Here is a 19,173-nt window from a genome sequence, read left to right as displayed (position 1 = left end):
AAGGCTGTTTTTTTTTTTTTTTCTAAAATAAGCAAAGGAATTGTCAGTAGCTACATTGAGCAGTCTCAATTACATAGTCTTCCTGCCACTAAGCAAGAAGCCATGTCACAGAAAACTGGCTGCATAAATGATGACCTCACCATGCTACAGAGCATTAGGAAGCTTTTTAAAGCAGGGATTCAGACTGGTGTGTACTGAGCTAAGGCTGGGTTTCTCAAGCTCGGCTCTATCGACACGCTGGACCAGGTAACTGGAGGCGTCGGCTGTGTCCTCTGGGTTCTGGGGTACCTCTGCAGCATTCTCAGCCTCCACTCACTAGAAGTTAGCAGCCCCCCGTCCCCTACAGAAATGCTTGTGGGGGACAAAATCACTTCCATGTGGTGACTACTGAGCTAGAGTGGCATCTCAGATGGGCAAAGATAAAGTGGGGTATAACTGTAGAAAGTCCCTTTTTATTTTTTAAAAAGTAACCTTAACTGTTAATAATGGTCACACTATAAGGATTGGAGCAACAAGAAGGGGGTCTTAACTTTTTCTCAGAAATATAAAATAAATACATAAATATAAACAAAACAAGCAAAACAAGTGGAAACTAAAACAGGACTCAGGCGAAACAGAATAGAAGAGAGCACAAAAGATTAAATCGAAGTTTAATAATTTTTGTTTTGCTTGAAATAAGGTCTCGTGTAGCCCAGGCTGGCTTCAAATGTAGCCAAGGCTGGCTTTGAACTCCTGATTTTGTTTCATTTTGTTTGAAACAGGGTCTCAGGTAGTCCAGGCAGACCTCAAAGTTACTATGTAACCAAGGCTAGTTCCAAACGTCTAATCCTCCTTGACTCCATCTTCAATGTCTTGGGGTTATAAGACATTTTCCCCTCAGAAATCCTGAGCTATTGTCTAGTCTTTCATGTTCTTTTGAGGTTCTACCATTGTTCATTGTTACTTCTACTCTTAGTGATAGGCTATTGATTCATGTTATTTTAGTATCTTCTGGGATGTTTTCTTAATCTTTTCAGATTTACATTTGAACGTTTTAAAGCTGTCACCAGACAACTTCCAGAGTATATACTTAAATACATTTAATTTTGACTGGGCAATAATGCCACAGTTAACTGCCATGGTCATGTTAACTAAGTCTGAGTATAAGGCTTCAGGCTCCACAGAGGAGTGACCTGACTCTCATTGTTCCAAAGCCTGCCAAAATCAGCCCAGATAGGTGCTTACTGGCTGGCCACCAAACACAGCATTGCAAATGGATTCTCATCAGCAAAATGGCAGCCAAGAACCAAGCCCTCCAGACAGAGGTCACCTGCCACTCATACCTTTATTATGGAGCTGGCTGCTCTGGGGATCTCCTGATGGGGGACTGGCAAGGGACCCTCCCTGGGTGTTTCCTAGATGTTGTGATCTGGACTAACCTCAGCATGTGTTTCCTCATTTAACCCCTGGGACTGGGTACTAATACTGCTCCAATCCTTAGACAGACACGGGTGAGTCTATGTGTCACTCCTCACTGACTAGTGACTCTTGCTCAATAGAAAAATGGTGCTACAATGAGCCATGCTACCCTAGGGGCAGATGTGCCAGCAGAAAGAAACGAGAATGGACCCCAGCCTTTCCACCGCCACCATCCATTTGCTTTCTAAACTGAGTTGTCTCATTATATTTCATTTTAAAAGGCAGTGCTCTCCTGCAGTTGGGGAATTATTGTGAAGAATATTGGTGGCAAGGCCAAGGCTTTGCCAAAATAAAGTCTTCAGACCCAGAAAGTTGTTAACCCCATTCTCCCATCTTTTGTATTTCCCAAAGGACAAGATACCAGCAACTCTCTGGAATATATTCGAGGAAACTCCCATTCACATAATCTACTCATCGGAATGTGCCAATATTCCTCGTGGTTCAGTCACCCTATCACAGCTTCCTATGTTGGAGGACTGTCATATAAGATGAATGGACATAGTGCCTATGGACTACACTATAGATTTTATAGCACAGAGGTTCAAGCTTCTGTAGGGCAACCCATTATTAACAACTGATCAGTGCCTATAGACTACACTACAGATTTTATAGTGTAGAGGTTCAAGCTTCTGTAGGGCCACCCACTATTAACAACTGCTCAGAAGCACTTGAGCCTCATCTGGTCCTGGTAGCACCAGCTACTTCAAGAGGAAGATGGGCACTGAAGAGGCTCCTTATGGAGTTTGATAGCCATTTGGGCAAGAAACTGCTCTTGCCTGGACTGTTGCATAAACTGGACACAAAGAACCCACAGAGAGAGGACTGCTGAACTTGCCTAAAGGTGAGATGATCTTTCGGGGTTCCTGCTTCATGGAAATGTCTGCTGGAAACTATGGGCCTGTAGGCCGAAGATGGATGCCCCAACGGTACAGAGGAACTTTGGGTGACTGTCCAGGCAGCGAGATGTCTCTGTGATTTCTAGAGTTTTGTAAGTTGCTTACTTCTCATTTACTTAGGTAATATTATATCCTTCTGGAGTCTTTGATGGAGTTGAAGAATAAATAGATAGTTATAATTTTCCTTAGTTATGATAAAAGACAAAGTAGATATAAATATTGTAACTATAATTCTTGCTTGATTAACTATTTTGCTATATATAATTTTACTATATTAAAGTTAAAGGCCGGGCGGAGGTGGCGCACGCCTTTAATCCCAGCACTCGGGAGGCAGAGGCAGGCAGATCTCTGAGTTCGAGGCCAGCCTGGTCTACAAGAGCTAGTTCCAGGACAGGCTCTAGAAACTACAGGGAAACCCTGTCTCGAAAAACCAAAAAAAAAAAAAAAAAAAAAAAAGTTAAAGCCTTTCTTTTTTGTTTAAACAGAAAAAGGGGAAATGATGAAATGATGGAGGACTCTCATTGGTTAATAAAGAAACCGCCTTGGCTTTTTGATAGGGCAGGATTTAGGTGGGTGGAGTAGACAGAACAGGATGCTGGGAGTGAGGCACACGCCTCGGGCAATCGTCATGCCTCTCCTCTCTGGGCAGATGCCATGACTCAGTGAGACAGATGCGATGAAGCTCCGGCCCAAGATGGACGTACGCTAGAATCTTCCCGGTAAGCCACCGCCTCGTGGTGCTACATAGATTATTAGATATGGGTTAAAGCAAGATATGTGAGAATTAGCTAATAAGAGGCTGAAACTAATGGGCCAGGCAGCGTTTAAATGAAAACAGTTTGTGTGTTATTATTTCGGGGCATAAACTAGCCAGGCGGCCGGGAGCCAGGCAGGAACGCAGCCCGCCTGCCCGCAGCTCACACTACAATTTTATGCTGTGGTTCTGGGTTCAAACCTAGGATCTCACTCACGTTAAGCCATGGCCATTAACAGTAGGTCAATGTGTTCATTCAACACTTGAGAAAAACTCATGTTCCAAGCCAAGGGAGCTTCGTGTGCAAATGGAAGGTGACAGCACTGAGGGTCACAGGTGCCGGGGGCAGAATTAGCCAGGAGAGGAGAAACAGGACAGGAGAAGACAGATGGCAGTGGGCCAGAGGAGACAAGGTAGAAAGATACCAGGATGCATCCTTCAAGAAAAGTCCCAAGAGCAAAGGCACAATGTTCAGGTAACCAGCTCAATCAGTGTCTGAAGAGAACTCAAGGATTAATATCCACTGTAGAAGGTCACTGGGGATGGGTAGACTTGGGACCTCATGATCTTTCATGGGCAAGTATTGCTGGCCATCTCTGGGCATGGGAGTACCACACATCTACATGGCCCCAACAAAAGGGTCGCTGCTAGGAGGGTTGCTCCTCCCTGCATTTGGTCAAAGGGTTTCTTCATTTTTAAACAAGAAGCTGATCAATGGCCATTTCTGTAAGTAGTTCCATGTTTCCTTAATTTGCCCAAAGCCCTGCCTATTATTAAATATTAAACATTTAAGTTAGCTGTGTTTTATTTAAACTGTGTGTGTGTGTGTGTGAGAGAGAGAGAGAAAGAGAGAGAGAGAGAGAGAGAGAGAGAGAGAGAGAGAGAGAGAGAGAGAGAGAGAGAGAGAGAGTGTTTAGGTATGCAGACATGAGCGCAGGTACCTGGGCAGGCCAGAAGAGGGCACTGGATCCCCTGAAGCTCTAGTTACAAGCTTTCGTGAGCTTGTAATCTAGCGTGGGTGCTGAGAACCAAATGCCAGTCCTCTGCAAGAGCAGCAGACAATCTTAACCACTGAGCCATCTCTCCTGACCCCAAATCGAACTGTTAACCTGGGGTCTATGAACCCTGAGAGCTGCCTAAGTTTAGAGTCTAAGGTTCGTTTTCCCTTATGTACAGACAAAAGAACAGTGTGAAAGAAACATTATCTCACAACACGATTTTCTCCTTGACTTACCAACACCAAAAGACCACTGAGAAAAACCTTCCTGACCCACTACACAACCATGATTGCAAATGGCACATAGGACTATGGTGAGCCAGGGGCAGGGGCAGGGGCAGGGGTAGGGGTAGGTCCGTACAATGTCCTCTCATTGCCTGAGCCACGAAAACTCGAATCCCATTCATACTGAAATCCTTTTCACGCCTGAGTACTGAGCAGCAGTTCATCTCGGAACAGAGAGAAATATTCCCACTAGCATTTCCCCCCAAATGTAAACTATAGGTCGTTACTTTTATTTTTTCCTTTAAATATTACATATTATTTTTCTGTCTCTTACAATCATTAAATAGAGCTTCCTCCCATCTGGGTTGATCTCATCATAAGAGGCATTTTAAATTTCATATGCAAATAAATGTATTTACATGCCTTCGACTTGCGGTGTCGAGGAAATTTTCTCTCTAACAACCCAACATCAGGTTTTCACAGTGGAGGACAACATCCAATTAAGAAGCAAATAACCCAAATATGAGAGAGTGTGACTAAATAGATTTTCACTGAGGCAGTTTTTAATCAATATTTCCCGAGAACTGGAATAATTAAACAATTATCTGTAATAAATATTACATTGTATTAAAAATACCAGAGTAGCTGCAAATAAGAAATATAGGCCAGCAATTTTATGCTCAATTATTCAGTCATGTCCTATAGCAATGTTAAAATTTTCTTTATACATTAACGACAATCACGCAAACGGTTATGCTTACCCAGTAGTATTTCCAATCCGTAGACCATGTAGCAAACACCACTAAGCAAGCCTGCAAGAATCACAGACTCCTATTCGGCCACCTACTTCCAAGATTTACTTTTCTGTGCTCAGTTACATGTGTGTGTGTGTTGTGGGGGGGGGGGGTTACAGACATATGAGTTCAGGTGCCTATGGAAGCCAGAAGCAGTCATTCTCCTGGAATTGAAATTGGAAGTGGTTGTGAGCCACCCAATCTGAGTGTGGAAAAAAGAGGGGCCAAATTCGGCTCTTCTGCAAGAGCGGTATAAGCTAAGCACTGAGTCATCTCTCCAACCCCCATTTCACCAACTTCCCATTCAAAGTATCTACGCTGGTCAACGTTCCTTAATTGCAACTCTCAGGTTTATGATCTTATACATGAGCTCATGTTTATGATTTACCCACAGGGAACTTTACGCAGAATCATCTAATTTTAATTAGCAGTTTCTCTGCAAAAATGAAAACTCCCAGTTTGTTATCAAGCACTCAATGGCTTGCCACTCACATCGCCACGATGCCTCTTCATCTTAGCAGAGTCAGTGCCATGATTATTTCCTATATTAAGAGGAATCCCAGCTTTCCAACTGTTTATTCTCTTAAGTTTCCTTCCCTTCAATTTGGAGTAGCAGTTAAGAATGCCTTATAACGAACAAATACGCTTTCCCCGTCCTTCCTTCCCTTCATTCAGATATTGGAGAGATGAGATAGCCCCAGACCCAGGACAGCCCCCAGATGTCAATGAGTAAAAGCAGGTGAGCTTCCTACCTTCCTGGAGCTTCTAGATTCTTGTGAGGATGGGGGAGGGGGTGGTGGCAATCTGGCAAGTGCTGAAGCAGTCAGGATCTGGGACAACCGCCCAGAGTGACCTCCCTCCAACACATACTGTGCCATCACGTCAGGCTGTATCCAGGAGCCTGGACGTTCTAAGATGGCGCCTCTGTAGTCCTCCAGCACTGACTGACAAGGTCTGGAGACAACTATAGATGGCACAAGCTCCAGAGAAGTCACATGGGACTAAGGTGACCATGTCACTGTTGAAGAAGAGTGCCTTTCAAAACTCACCAAGTCGGCTGCCATGCACGCCACTGCACGCCGGCTAACTGAGATTATTAGTTCTGAGCACATGCTTGCTTTTCTAGATAACCTTGACTCTGACCTTAAAGGCAGTACAGCACCCCTGTGAGAGGGCCAGGATATCTACAGGCCAAGCAGAAAGAATATTTCAAGCATTCGGTGGTTCGAGGCTACCTGCTCCACTTAGAAGGGCAACAGCAGTGAGTGTGTCTGGCGTATTTGGCAGTCAGACCAACAGAGCAAACTACGTGAAAGGTGTCTTTGATGATAACCATCTCTAGGCATTCAGACTGTGAGTTTTGATATTCTAGGGAGGAGGCACTGATTGTAAAACAAACAAACAAACAATGCTGTAAGTAATAATATAATCTATTTCTGGTAATTAATCGCCCATAGTGCTTAGTAGGTGCTAGCTTTTGCTAGTGGTTAATGGGTTTCGATTTCGTAATTCAGACTTTGCTTAGTGGAGGCCTTGCACACTAAAAGTGAGGGATTTGCTTCTTTTTCATTGTTAACTAACAGTGTAAATGGTTTTGACAGCAACCTGACTTAAAATACACAGGCACAGCAATCATTCAATCTGTATGAGAACTCGCCAGTCCCCGATGGCTGAGCGGTAACCATCCTATGGAATTCAGCGGCACAGCCTATGTTGACAATGGCAATGAACATGTTCATAATAATAATAAGGGCTTGTTTTAATAGAACGTTCCACACATTAAACACATTAATGACCCATGAAATAACTGTTTTATCTGTAACACATTAAGCGACATTACTAAAAACAATGTATTAATTGGTAGTGGGCTATTTCTTTGAATGTAAGCTTTTTTTTTCTTTGAAAGTATAAGAGAGCAGGAAAATCATTCCATAGAGACAAAAATAACTTAATCAAAATTAGAACCATGCTGACTGTGTAAAGAAAGAAAAACTTGTAAAATACGTCACTGCGCTAAACTCCCACTTTTCTGGTCATAAATACTATCTCTCTGGACTGCGGGTTAAGCATGGGATTAGCATTTGAAGCGCTCAGACTCTGAAGCCCGAGTCCTTCCACAGCCTTTGCTCTCTCTCCTGAACGTGTCTAGACAACTTCACACTCAAATGTGCTTCCTTTACCTCCCCTTCTCAATTGTCAACCACCACCTCTGGTGCGCTCACTATAGCACCAACACACCACGTACACACACGTACACACACACACACACACACACACACACACACACACGCGCGCGCGCGCGCGCGCTATCACAAATAAATCCAAAGCAACATCAAACAGAACACGCAGACCCTCTACACAGGAAATATAATGCAGGCAGAATACGTGTATGAATTATCAGTGTGTTTTATAAATTCTCTTTTGGGGGGTGGCATACAAAATATCAAACTAGAGACAATTACTTCACTGTCTGTTTCGCAGATATCAAAGCGAATTTTGAAATTCATCAAAGCTAACCTTCTGTTATGTACAACAGGCTGAGCTGAAAGGAATGTTAACAAGTTCAATTTTCATTCAATCAGCAGTACTGCTCTCCGAAATGTTTCATTGCAGGACAGAAATAAAAATAATCTATATGGTAATTATGAGAATGAATCCCCCAGTAACTTTCAGCTACATGAAAGGTCAGTTCTATTCAAGATATTTTATCAGCCCCCTGCACATACTCCTGTCCTGTCATTTTAAATCTGAACAGCATTTTATTTTCCCATTTACAGCTACCTGCAGAATTAAGTACTTAAGCCAAATAAGAAAAAAAAAAAGAGAGGGGGGAAAAAGAAAAAGAAATGTTGAATGCTGGCAAAGGCTATAATAGCATAGAGATAAATCGTTCATCTGCTCTCTCTCAAGCCTCTGGGGCTGCAGATTTTTCTTCTCCTGGTGCACTGTGGGTATTCAAAACTTGTTCAACATGATTTCATTTCATTTCAGGCACTGCCTGAGAAAACTAAATTACAGAATCAATCATACAGAAGGTCAGAGTGAGACTTCATTACAAGTATTGCATGCTTGCATGAATATCTTTCATTTATGACTGACCCAATATGTCACAATAGCTGTCTAGTAAAAATAATCCACTTTCTGAAATTGATGTACTACTGATGTCGGTGCTACTCAGCAGGCTGGGCAGATTATGGAGAGGTGTTGCGGCGGCGGGGGGGGGGGGGAACCTTCGGAGCTTCATTGTCGGTTTTCAGAACTGCAATCTTTTGTAGATTAAAGTAACTTCCAGATGATCAGCTAAACTGACAAGGATGTTAAAAGGTAACAAAATTTTAAGTAAAATCTACTGTTGCTTTCGATCTGCCCAACCACATCCTGTTTTAAAACCTCCGTGCCCCCCCACAAGCAAATCAAGGTTGTCCTTTGAAGCTCCAAATGCATGGACATTCGGTTTTTTCAGCAGTTCTCTTTTGAATACCAGAGGGGGATTTGCATACTCTGAAACGGGGATGCTAATCACTGGATTCTCCTTACTCTCTCCCTCTTCGCTTCTGCTTTCTGTTTTTAAATACAATGGCACAAATTTTAGGAAGAGAACCGTGTTGTGCTTGCTGCCAGCAATAATGCCGCTGATCAGCCCGGTGACAAACTGTCAGTCTTCCTAAAGCAAAGGCGATGGAGCTCTGAGGAAAAGCTGGTAGGATGTGACATAAACAAACTGGCTTTTCTTCTTATATGATAGACTTAATTCACCATAGCAATCCCTCACAGACAGCCATATTCTTTTGGATAATAAAACGTGTTACTTGCATAAGGTATGGAATATCCCACGTGCACTAGGATGCTGGGTGTATGTATATATACAGTATTATTTATTATTTTTGTTTTGACCTTCCTACTGGAAATCTCCGAGAAGGCTTCTGTAGAGTATTATGATGTAGCCAGCAACTCGGAACCCGGAGGGAGATAGAGAGGAACCTTGACATAACCTATTTTTAACCATGCCTCTGGCGATTCTGAATTCAAGTTTACAGGTGAACATGTCAGGAGTCTACAGAACAAAGCCTACGACACATTGCATTCATCATAATTCTGTCCTGGTACATTTTATTTTTCCCAACATTTGTGATTTAAAATCCCATGACATTTTTCAAGGTGAAAATTCTACTAGAATTTCCAACAAGATTAGTTTGCTTCAAGCCAAAATATATAGCATTCGGGTTGAGCGGAACTTCAAACCAGTACCCATAGCCCTGATGAGGTCCATGTAAACACAAGAGCCTGTACTTAAAAGTACCAATACTTTAAAAAAAATCAATGGAATAATTGAACTGTTTTAATGATTAGCCATACATACAAAGAAAGCATTAAAAATTGAGTCCTTGATTCCAATGGCAGCCCAGGAAAGCATTGTCTTTAAGTGTATGTGAATATCATAATTATTTTATGATTCCATCTTTAGTTCGTTCCAATATAGTAAATTCAATTGACCATGAAATGAAATTTCATAGTCAAAATGCCTCCTTTACACTTTTTTATAGCAGCAATAACAAGTTTTACAGCTCTGAGGCAAGGTAATTCATCAGATGTTTAATTTAAAGGCAGATTCTTATATTACTAATAAATATTTACCAATTTAATAAAGTACACATTTTAGCATATATTATATGGTCTTTTAAGTATTTCTGCAACTTGAATGAGCCTGGCTGAGCATCTCTGATAGCCACAGTAAACCCCCTTGGTGACTAAGCATCCTTTATATCTTTATTATTTTCCAAGTACATTACAAGCTAGACCGTGGAGGAAGATAGAACCCTCCATTCTGTGTCAAAGGGACAAAAATGTAAGAAAGTCCACAGGAAACAATTATCTGTGATGTCAGGGAACATTTATGAATACTTGATGACCATTTCCTGCCTGCTGACTGCATTCTTCTCTGACCAAAAAAAAAAAAAAAATTGTAAAAATGAAAACCTTCGGTTTCGCTCAAACACAAAAGATCACAGGCAAAGAAAATTATATTGCTGAAATCCTATTTGGGAAGGTAATCTTACATTTCAGAAAGCACACTGAATCTTTGTACCGTTAATCCACTACATATTTCCCAATCATACGTTGTTATCTGGAGAATTAAAAATGAAGCCAATAAACATCGCTGCAGCACAGAGGAATATGTAAACAAGCAATAGGATTTGTTTTTGTTCTACCAACACATCTGTCTTGTTTTATCAGGGTTTTAAAAAGGGGGCCCTATACACTATTAATCTTGTTTTAAGATGCCTGGTTGGTACCTTACCTCCACAGGCACAGATGCACTATGGACTGAGCTAATATACAAAGACACAATCCCAGCAGAAGAGCGTAAAATACTTAAGCAGATTTACCCGGGTGATTGCCGACTATAATTGCACACTAAGAAAAATAGAAATAAAATGATTGCATTAGTAATCTTTGCTCTCTAGAGTGTCTTAGTCGATGTTTGTGACAATAAATAACACAATTAGGTACCTTTCACACAGTAACTCAGGCCGTGTTTTCCTCTCTGGTTACAAGCAGACTTTCCCCCGTCCTCTGTATCACAGTTTGGTATTTGATCCAAGAGGAGAACAAACTATGCATCATACACATTATGCTTTAACTCAAGTTCAAAAACCCTGGGCACTTAAGACAGGCTTGCACATTTAAAGGCTTGCCTGAATAAACTCTCACTACCAGCTCACCTCCGCATTGAAACAAAGGCAAGAGAAGACCAGCTAGCTTCAAAGCCGTGAGCAGCCTCCCTAAAGTTCATTTCATATGGGATGACTCTTCTTGGCCATCGTCTATGGCTGTCAATCACCCAATACCAGATAGCAACCTAGTACTACCTATGTCTAAAGGGTAATCAAGCATAATCCAAGTGCCCAACATCAGACCGGCATTATTTGTGAACACAGCCCCTCAGCTCCTCACCGTGTGAGGACAAGCGATAAAGAGTAGTCACAGGTAACAGGTGGGTTGCTTACCATATGCAGCCCATTGCTATGAAGGACGCCATCTTGCTCCACCAGATTTCTTGAGATGGTAATGGAAGGAAGATCCAGGCTTTGTGGGGGAAACTGGGGTGTGAATTCATTTCCCTGGGAAGGCAACGGATCGCTGAGAGCCTGAAAGGGTAGCAGTACGTCAGGCATGCCCAGGGTGGGGTCCGACTCCGGAGGAGGCGTGATTGGTGGAATTTCAAACTCTTCATCCCCAAGGCTTGGTGTGTGGAATGTCTGCTAAAAAGAAACAAAATGCAGACACCCTCACATTCGGTTCCTGTATTTTATCCCTCCTTAGAGAGACGAAGAGAGACTTCTCATGAAAACATTACATATCTAGGCCAAATATTTATTTCTCAGATGAAAACATTTTAAACACAGATTTCCATATATAAAGTTTTGCTGATCATTCTGATTAAAGATTTAAGTCTCATTATCATATGGTTTTAATGGAGTATCAGTATTAACAGTTTTTTAATGCGTACTTAATTAGCAACATCTGTCTTTGTTGTTAGTTGGAGCATCGGCGACATTAGATTTGGCTATATAACAAATTGCCACTTTATTGATATGTTAGCGAAACAGCTCAAATCGCTTACGCGATCCACATGCTTCATAAAACGCTGGCGATTTTGTGGCACACACGCACACACAACATTAACCCAGAAGTGAACATTACACGTGTTTACTTTCTGCCACAACCTATAAAACAAGTAATATTAAATTTGTGGTTTGGCTTTTAAATTTGTCTTTATTGGCGCATTCCCAAGTGGAATACATGCTTGTATGGAGATTGTTATTGTCTCATGCAACGTTTTCTGTCAGGACTATTGTGGCTCATATTAAAAGATGCCGGTGCTTTTATTGAAACTATAAGGAGAATAGTGTTCTTTTGCATGAACATTTCCATATGCGTTATCGGAACACCATCTACCAGGCTTAGCTTCTAAAGACTACGCGGAGAGTGCAAAGCCGTACTGACAGAGCTACACTAAGCATATGGGCTCTGTCTAGTCACTTAGTTAGATAATGCTATGTTTTAGAACCTATGGAAATCTTAGCGTGTTGCTTTTAATGAATGGTACTGACGTTCTTACAGGCTGTGCTTTAAAGTGGGGTCTTTGGAGAATTATCAGGGCAGCCTCGCATTCCAACTACATGAATCATCTTTCTTGTACCATGTAGTTCATGTGGGGAGGGAAGAGAACAAAGATCCAAGATTATTATAGCTGTTGTTGTTGTTGTTGTTATTATTATTATTATTATTACATATACATTTTGGTGAGGTGCGGGATTTTGGGAGATGTTCAGATGTCTTTTGTATTCCTAGCTCAGAGGGTCACAGATGTAGTTCATTTATTATTAATAGTATTTGAAAAACTGAACTGGCATGGGGTAATCGGACTCTGCTATTATTGATAAAGAGAGCTAATTAAGAGCCAAAATCATCATTCTTCAAACTCTTAATTATGACGCTATATAATAACTACTACCTAAAAGGGATAGAGATGCAAGCTTCACGTAGGGGTGGGGTTCAACCAGAAACATTTTATTTGTACCTCACCAAAAGAAAGAGTTGATGAACCAAAGGAATTGATAGCAGGGCAAGTGGCCACCTTGAGGACCTCGGTAGACTCAATAAATGCGAAATCACTGCAACCTCATAAAGCATTTTAAAGCCAGAATGAAGCACTTGATATTCTGACATGGGCATTCTTGCAATGATACCTCCCCCACAATGTCAGTCTCTTACTGTGATACCCTGCGTTCTTAGCAACAAAGGGATGAATTGGCCACAAACGCGGTTGGCTAATGAACATAACCCTATGGCTGCGTTCGCTGTTATTTTGGCACTAATGTGGTCTAGTAACAGATGCAACTGTAATTTGTGACTCATTTGCTACCCCATTACTGCTTAATGAAATCTAACATATCACATTAACAATACGGATAAACACTCATTCTTGATATGTGGCATTTGGCTGTTTTCATTACCACTGTAATTAACACTTGAAATATTATTTCAATAAATATTTAAAGTACTTTAAAAAATGGTCAGAGTAATCACGACACAGATAGAAAACATGGCGCTAATGTGTGAATTTCAAACCTAGAGCACCCTGGTCCCTGCAGTGTTGTTTGCAGGACACTGCCCACGAGAAGGAAACTGGTTTCAGGCACTATTGAGGCTTTACAGCATGCCAAGCTAAAGTCTTCCAGAATTAGTTCGCACTCATTAAAATGCTTAAAAAAATACAGATAAATTTACTTTGAATGCGGTGATTGGGAAATCAGATGAACACTATCACGGGGCGCATTAGCATTTACTCCGCTTTATTTTTTGATCACGGAAAGTTGCACCGTGAAGCCGTTACACAAGATCTTAAACTCCAATAGAAAGCATACCTCAGGCCAGGCACTCAAAATTAAAGAGGTTTTCAATTTTTATTTTTACTAAGGAATATAGAGAGACATGCTATATAATAATATGTCCCTGTGGCATAATCCTTTTTAAAGACACATTAATTTTAAGTTAGAAGCTATATATGTCTACATTGACCTAATAAAACAATGCAGTGAAATAACATTGTAATATGTAACCAAGGAGATGCTAAAATCTTAACTGCGTTTAAAGAGAGGTAAAATATTACATATGAAGTCTTCCACAGAGAAAAGAGAGCTAAACGTCAAATTTAATATTAAGTACTGCAAAATCCCAAACGTTGTTTTCTGAAGGAATACACGTCACCACGCATTCCCATCAACAATGAAAGACATGGCCTTTTGATCAAATTAATCATTTAAGCGTTTATGTGATCAATTTCGACAGATATTGACTTTCCAGTGTTTACCTGGAACATGTTAAAGTAGTATGTGCATGGTTAAATACCATCTGTACTGAAATGTTCAGAACATTTGTTCCTTTTGATAAGAATGCAAATCCAGAGAACTGTTGTATCAACACATAACAGCCGACGTCTGACACGGTGAATTATCACAGCTGGAATTAAATTGTTTCTGAACAGCTGCTGGCAGCACAGCTTTCATCCAATGTTTGATTCAAATGTAGAGGGGGAAAAAAATCCCCCAGAATGAAACATCATGTTGTCCTTACAGATGGGGTTTGTGTTCATTATCCCAAACAGCACAGCAGCCAGTGCCAAACCGTGTTCCTGTATCTTAGCTCTCTTCTGGCTTGGAAAGATGATGGCCACCAGAAAATGATTAATTGACAAAGACCCTTACTTTTCTAGTCTCCACTTCCGCTCATAATTTTTAGACATTAATTTCTCTCATATCTCTTGCTCCCCTGTACCAAGATCATTTGCAAAGCCATTATTATTTTCAGTCTCTGGGGTCAAGCTAGTTCACTCTCCAATATCTGAATGTATTTGGAAAATGAAGACTTTTTATTGCCCGAGCCGCAGAGGAACTGTTCCATTTGGATCCATTTCATCCTTCTGTTTGTTCTTGTTTGAAAATGTTCATTCTCACACAATCTACCCTTTAAGGAAAGCGCTTTCCTGATCTAATCAAGTACCTTGAGTGGGTTGTTTTTGTTTTTGGAAGGTATGCCAATGAGACCACATAAAGGTGGGAGGTCATTAGTAAGGAAATAGTAGGAACAGCACTGAGACAATACTTATCCCATGGATATCCACAGCCAGCACAGAGCAGGAGTTGAAAGGGCACTGTGTGGAGAGCCCATCACCCAGAATCCCAGCTACAACCAGCGACAATCACATATTGACCATGTCTACCCATAGAGTCAGACACTAAATCATCTCTTGTTGAACATCTCTTATTTGGGCATTGTGGCAGGTGGTGGGGCTCTAAAAACAAAATACTCATTGCACATCACTCTGGAAACCTAACACTGTCTGCCACACCTCCCTGAGCCATGAGACTCGGGAAGCTATCCTCAGAAAGCTAGGAAGCAAAATACTTCCTATTAAAGTTTTCAAACTAACCAGTTATCTGCTTAGACAGTCAGGTAGGTAGGTAGGTGTGTGTGTGTGCGCACACGCACGCGTGCACATGTGTGTGAGCGTGCATGCGCACACTTTCTATTACATATTTATTACCACTCGGGCATGTCTTTTTTTCCATCAAGAGATTCACTTATGTTCCAAATGTTAACAACAGCCTGTGGACAGCGATAAAGCCTCTCCGGGTTATTTTCTTTTCCAATAGGCTTTTCTCATTTTCCTCCAAAGTTGTTACCTTGTGCCACAGGAGAGAGAAATTTGATACCATGCTTTTCCCTTCAAGCCTATTAAATTATCTATACAACACATAAAACACGAACAGACACGGCAAGACAGACACCTACCTCGCTGGCAGCCAAGAAGGCATTGTTTGCCTCCGCCATGTTCATGTAGTTATTATTTCCAAACTGAAAGAAAAATTGATTTATGTTAATGGGGAGCGAAGTAAAACCTGTAGTTGTTTATGTAATACTCAGAAGTGATTTGGAAAGAAGGCCGGGATAATGGGGCTCATGGGCCAAGCTAGAAATGGGAAGCTGTACCTACTGTCAACCAGTTCCTGTCACCACTAGAGCAGGAGCACTGCTGTCGATAATTCTAGAAAACAGTCGCGTTTCTCTCCATGACTGATAGTAAAAGGAGACAATTAGAAACATTTGCCTGTCTGGTCACTAGTGTGCTGTTTATTAAACTGGCATTTGTCAGAGATTGGGGAGCAAAGGTGTTCCCAAAAACACCACTTGGCCATGTTTTAAAGCAAGTTGGAATTTTTCTCTATCTTACTTTTCAAGAGCAGGTGTCACAAGTGTGGGCAGGCTGAAAATGTGAATTAAAGGGAATACAATTCAATTTCTCTAGGACCCAGATTCTATGTTCTGGTGAGTGGGGTGTGGTATGAATATAAATAAACAAGACTAAAGAATATTTCTAAAATCTCCAAGCGGAGCTTAGCGCCCTATCTAACTCTATCAGAGCCACTGAAAGCCGTGCCATTTAATCTCTCCTTGTAACATTAAGTGTAAAGAGGTTTAGAAAATAAGCAGGATCCAATGAACGCAGCAATTTTTATTTCATTCCCTAACACAATGGCCCGTTCATATCATCACAAATAAGACTGTATCAGCATTTCAGACATAAGCTCTTTACTTCCAGGGACCTGTTATCAAAATGTAAAACTTGGATTTGGGCAGAAATGTATTTTTAGGTTCAAACGGTCTAGGTAGGCACATTTCATTGCTTTCAACATTCTGCTATCTGTCTGGCAATATGGGAAGGCTCTGTGGGCATAATTATCTGGACTCGTGTTATTTTTATGATGTTTAAATGGTAAGAGAATGTCCTTGTATCAAGTGTTCTATTCATTTCATGTAATGCATCAAAAGAAGCGCAGGTGTGGTCTCCAAGGGGTGAAATGTATATAGTTATTTTCTAATATATATTAAAGCTAGCAGTTATAGTATAGTAAAAAGTATACTTTCCCCCAAGAGATTAAGAAGGTAGATGAATGGATGGTTGAATGAATGGCTGGTTGGATGAATGGATGGTTGGATGAATGGCTGGTTGGATGAGGGAGCAGAAGGACAGGGTTAGAAACAGGTACACAGATACTCAGACACACATGTAGATTGATAAAAGGAGAAAATAGATATGCAGATATGGAAAGCTAATGTCATCCTCCCCCCAGTACCACTTATTTCAGAGAGGCTCTCGGTCCAACTCTGAGCCCACAGGAAGCAGGACTGACATGCTGCATGTCATCACGTCAGGGACCCAGGAACAAAGCAAGACTTAGAGGAAAAACTCTAATGGCTCCAGAGTGTTGCTAAGGTTTACAGGGGCAGCATCAACCACCACCCAACACTTCAACACACATGCAATGAGCTATCAGACAGACTCTCCTCTCCAGCACTCCTGTTCATCTGGGTGAATGTCTTCAAGCATTTCTGAAAGGTATACTCATTAGCCCTTAAAGAAGACCTGTATCTGGCTTGTCTGATATCATGTGATTTCAAAACATACGCATGGGTGCACAGGTTCGCACGCATGCATACACACACACGCACGCACGCACACACACTCTCACACACATTTCTCCATTTTCCATGTGTTAAAAATACGTCAGAACAAAACCCCACGGGCTTACGTTGCACAATTTTTTTTTCATGAAATGTTCAGGCCTATAATCAAATATGACCCATATCTTAATCTATATACTTCATGTTCCAATCCTGCCCCGCCCCAAAACTGCCTGGCAGCCAGTATCACAACTTTAACATTATTTAAATGTAGGCTTTGTTGGGGAATTAGAAATCCATTTAAAGCAAAGAGCTCATTATCAGAGAGTATTTTTTTAAGATTAAACTCACTTATTATCTAATAGCGCCTAGAACAACAAAGGAAAATAAAATGGCCATTAAACTAAAGGCCTAAACAATTCAAAAAAAAACCCCAAAAACAAATTAAGCTCAGAGTGAAATAAGAACTGGGTTAGAAATCCTCTTCAGAACAGTTAGTATGCGAATGTAATTACTGAAGAAACTACAGCTAATCAGCTGTGAATTGTATCCATTAATTAGTATTTGCCCTGGAGGAATGAGAAAAATCAGTAACAACACTGGCATCCGCACAGCACTGAGGAGCTGCACGCGGCCGAGCTGCTGCGTTTAGTCAAGCAGGTGGCTCCAGCAGTCCACGTAATTTGAAAAGCTCTCACCTGGAGGGGGGGGACTTGGAGCGGACAGAACCCTCCTTGCGTATCTCTTGTATCTGCATAAGGCCTTAATTAATGGCTTTTAATTTGGAAGCACTTGATGATCGGGAGGGAAGAGTTCTAAATCATTTCAAATAGAAGCAGGGGTTTCTCTTCCACCTGGGGTAGAATATGTCCTGTTTAAAAGCAGCCTCCAGACGTTGGCTGGTGGCAGGAGATTGTTTTACTTCTGCACATGGGACTGTGGGGATGTAGTTATACCAACAACAAAAACAAAACAAACAAACAAAAAACCAACAATTCTTTATCTGAAACCCACGTTTTATTGAGTGCTGTGTATTCCTTATGGGCTACATCCAGCCATTCTAGTAGTCAGAAGGAAAGGAGTGGCCCTTTGAAATTTTGTTTTTGTTTGCTGATTTGTTTGAGACACCATCTGGCTATGGAGTCCAGGCCCTCAGACCAATTCCTACTCATCTTGTGTCCGCCTCTTGAATGCTCAGCCTCCAGGAGTTTGCTCCTGTGCCCCCTGTTTATTACACATTCAAGTGTGGTCCTCCTTCGGTTGTCTGGTGTTTAAGAACAGACCGGATTCTGAAAGGAAAAGTACTCCTTTGGGGTAGAGCGCTAAAATAATGACCTAAGAACAATTAACTTTGAGTTGTGTACAATTAAATTTAGTTTATGTTCTAGAAGGCAGAGGCGATGGTAGAAGTATTATACTACACACAGCCTCCAAGTCTAGGGGAAAGGGCCTTAACTGGGCTCCCCACTAACTGTGGGACTAACTGTGCCTGGCATATCAGAAGCAGTTAGGTATTTGCTGAAAGGATGAAAAGTCGATCCCATCAAACCTGAGTAACCCATAATCACCGCTGCTCCCCAACGTCACCTGTCAAATATTTTAATGGTAACTAATAATGAGTGGTACCCGTGGAAGCCTTCTGTACATATTTTTTCTTTTCATTTCCCAAAGTGGGACTAAATGCAATCCGTTATTCCTAACAGCCAACAAGACAGAGGTATTATCACACTTATTTGCTCTAGATCAGCTGACCAAGGGTCCCAGGGGTCAAGCCACCCACCCCAGCTGACTTGAGCATGCATAGCTGGCATCCTCCAGCCTCACTGCCTGCATCCCTCCCATGCCAGGACCCATATACACTTGCTTGACTTGGCGATCAATTCAAATTTCAAACATTAGTGTTCACTTTCTGATTCCTAGCTGGACTTTCCCGGAGGGTATTCTGGTGTTCCAAGTCCGTTATGATGTTCCTCACGGAGAGGGTTCCACAGTCCCGCATATCTCAGAAAGGGTCTGTGA

General features: G+C 41.4%; 1 protein-coding gene across 1 annotated transcript in view; it reads right to left on the bottom strand.

Annotated features, from left to right (window-relative positions):
• Tox3 (TOX high mobility group box family member 3) overlaps nt 1-19,173 on the bottom strand; it is a 102,082-nt gene that overhangs the window by 12,796 nt on the left and 70,113 nt on the right. Inside the window, exons 2-3 of the mRNA XM_038312939.1 lie at nt 15,484-15,546; nt 11,133-11,387 (exon numbers count right to left, since the gene is read on the bottom strand). Of these exons, the coding sequence (XP_038168867.1) occupies nt 11,133-11,387; nt 15,484-15,546 (318 nt within the window). The remainder of the gene's footprint in view (nt 1-11,132; nt 11,388-15,483; nt 15,547-19,173) is intronic.

This window comes from Arvicola amphibius, chromosome 15, assembly GCF_903992535.2.
Source record: "Arvicola amphibius chromosome 15, mArvAmp1.2, whole genome shotgun sequence".
Lineage (NCBI taxonomy): Eukaryota > Metazoa > Chordata > Mammalia > Rodentia > Cricetidae > Arvicola > Arvicola amphibius.
Note: the sequence above shows the minus strand (reverse complement) of the source record. Positions and strands in the feature narration are given on the sequence as shown.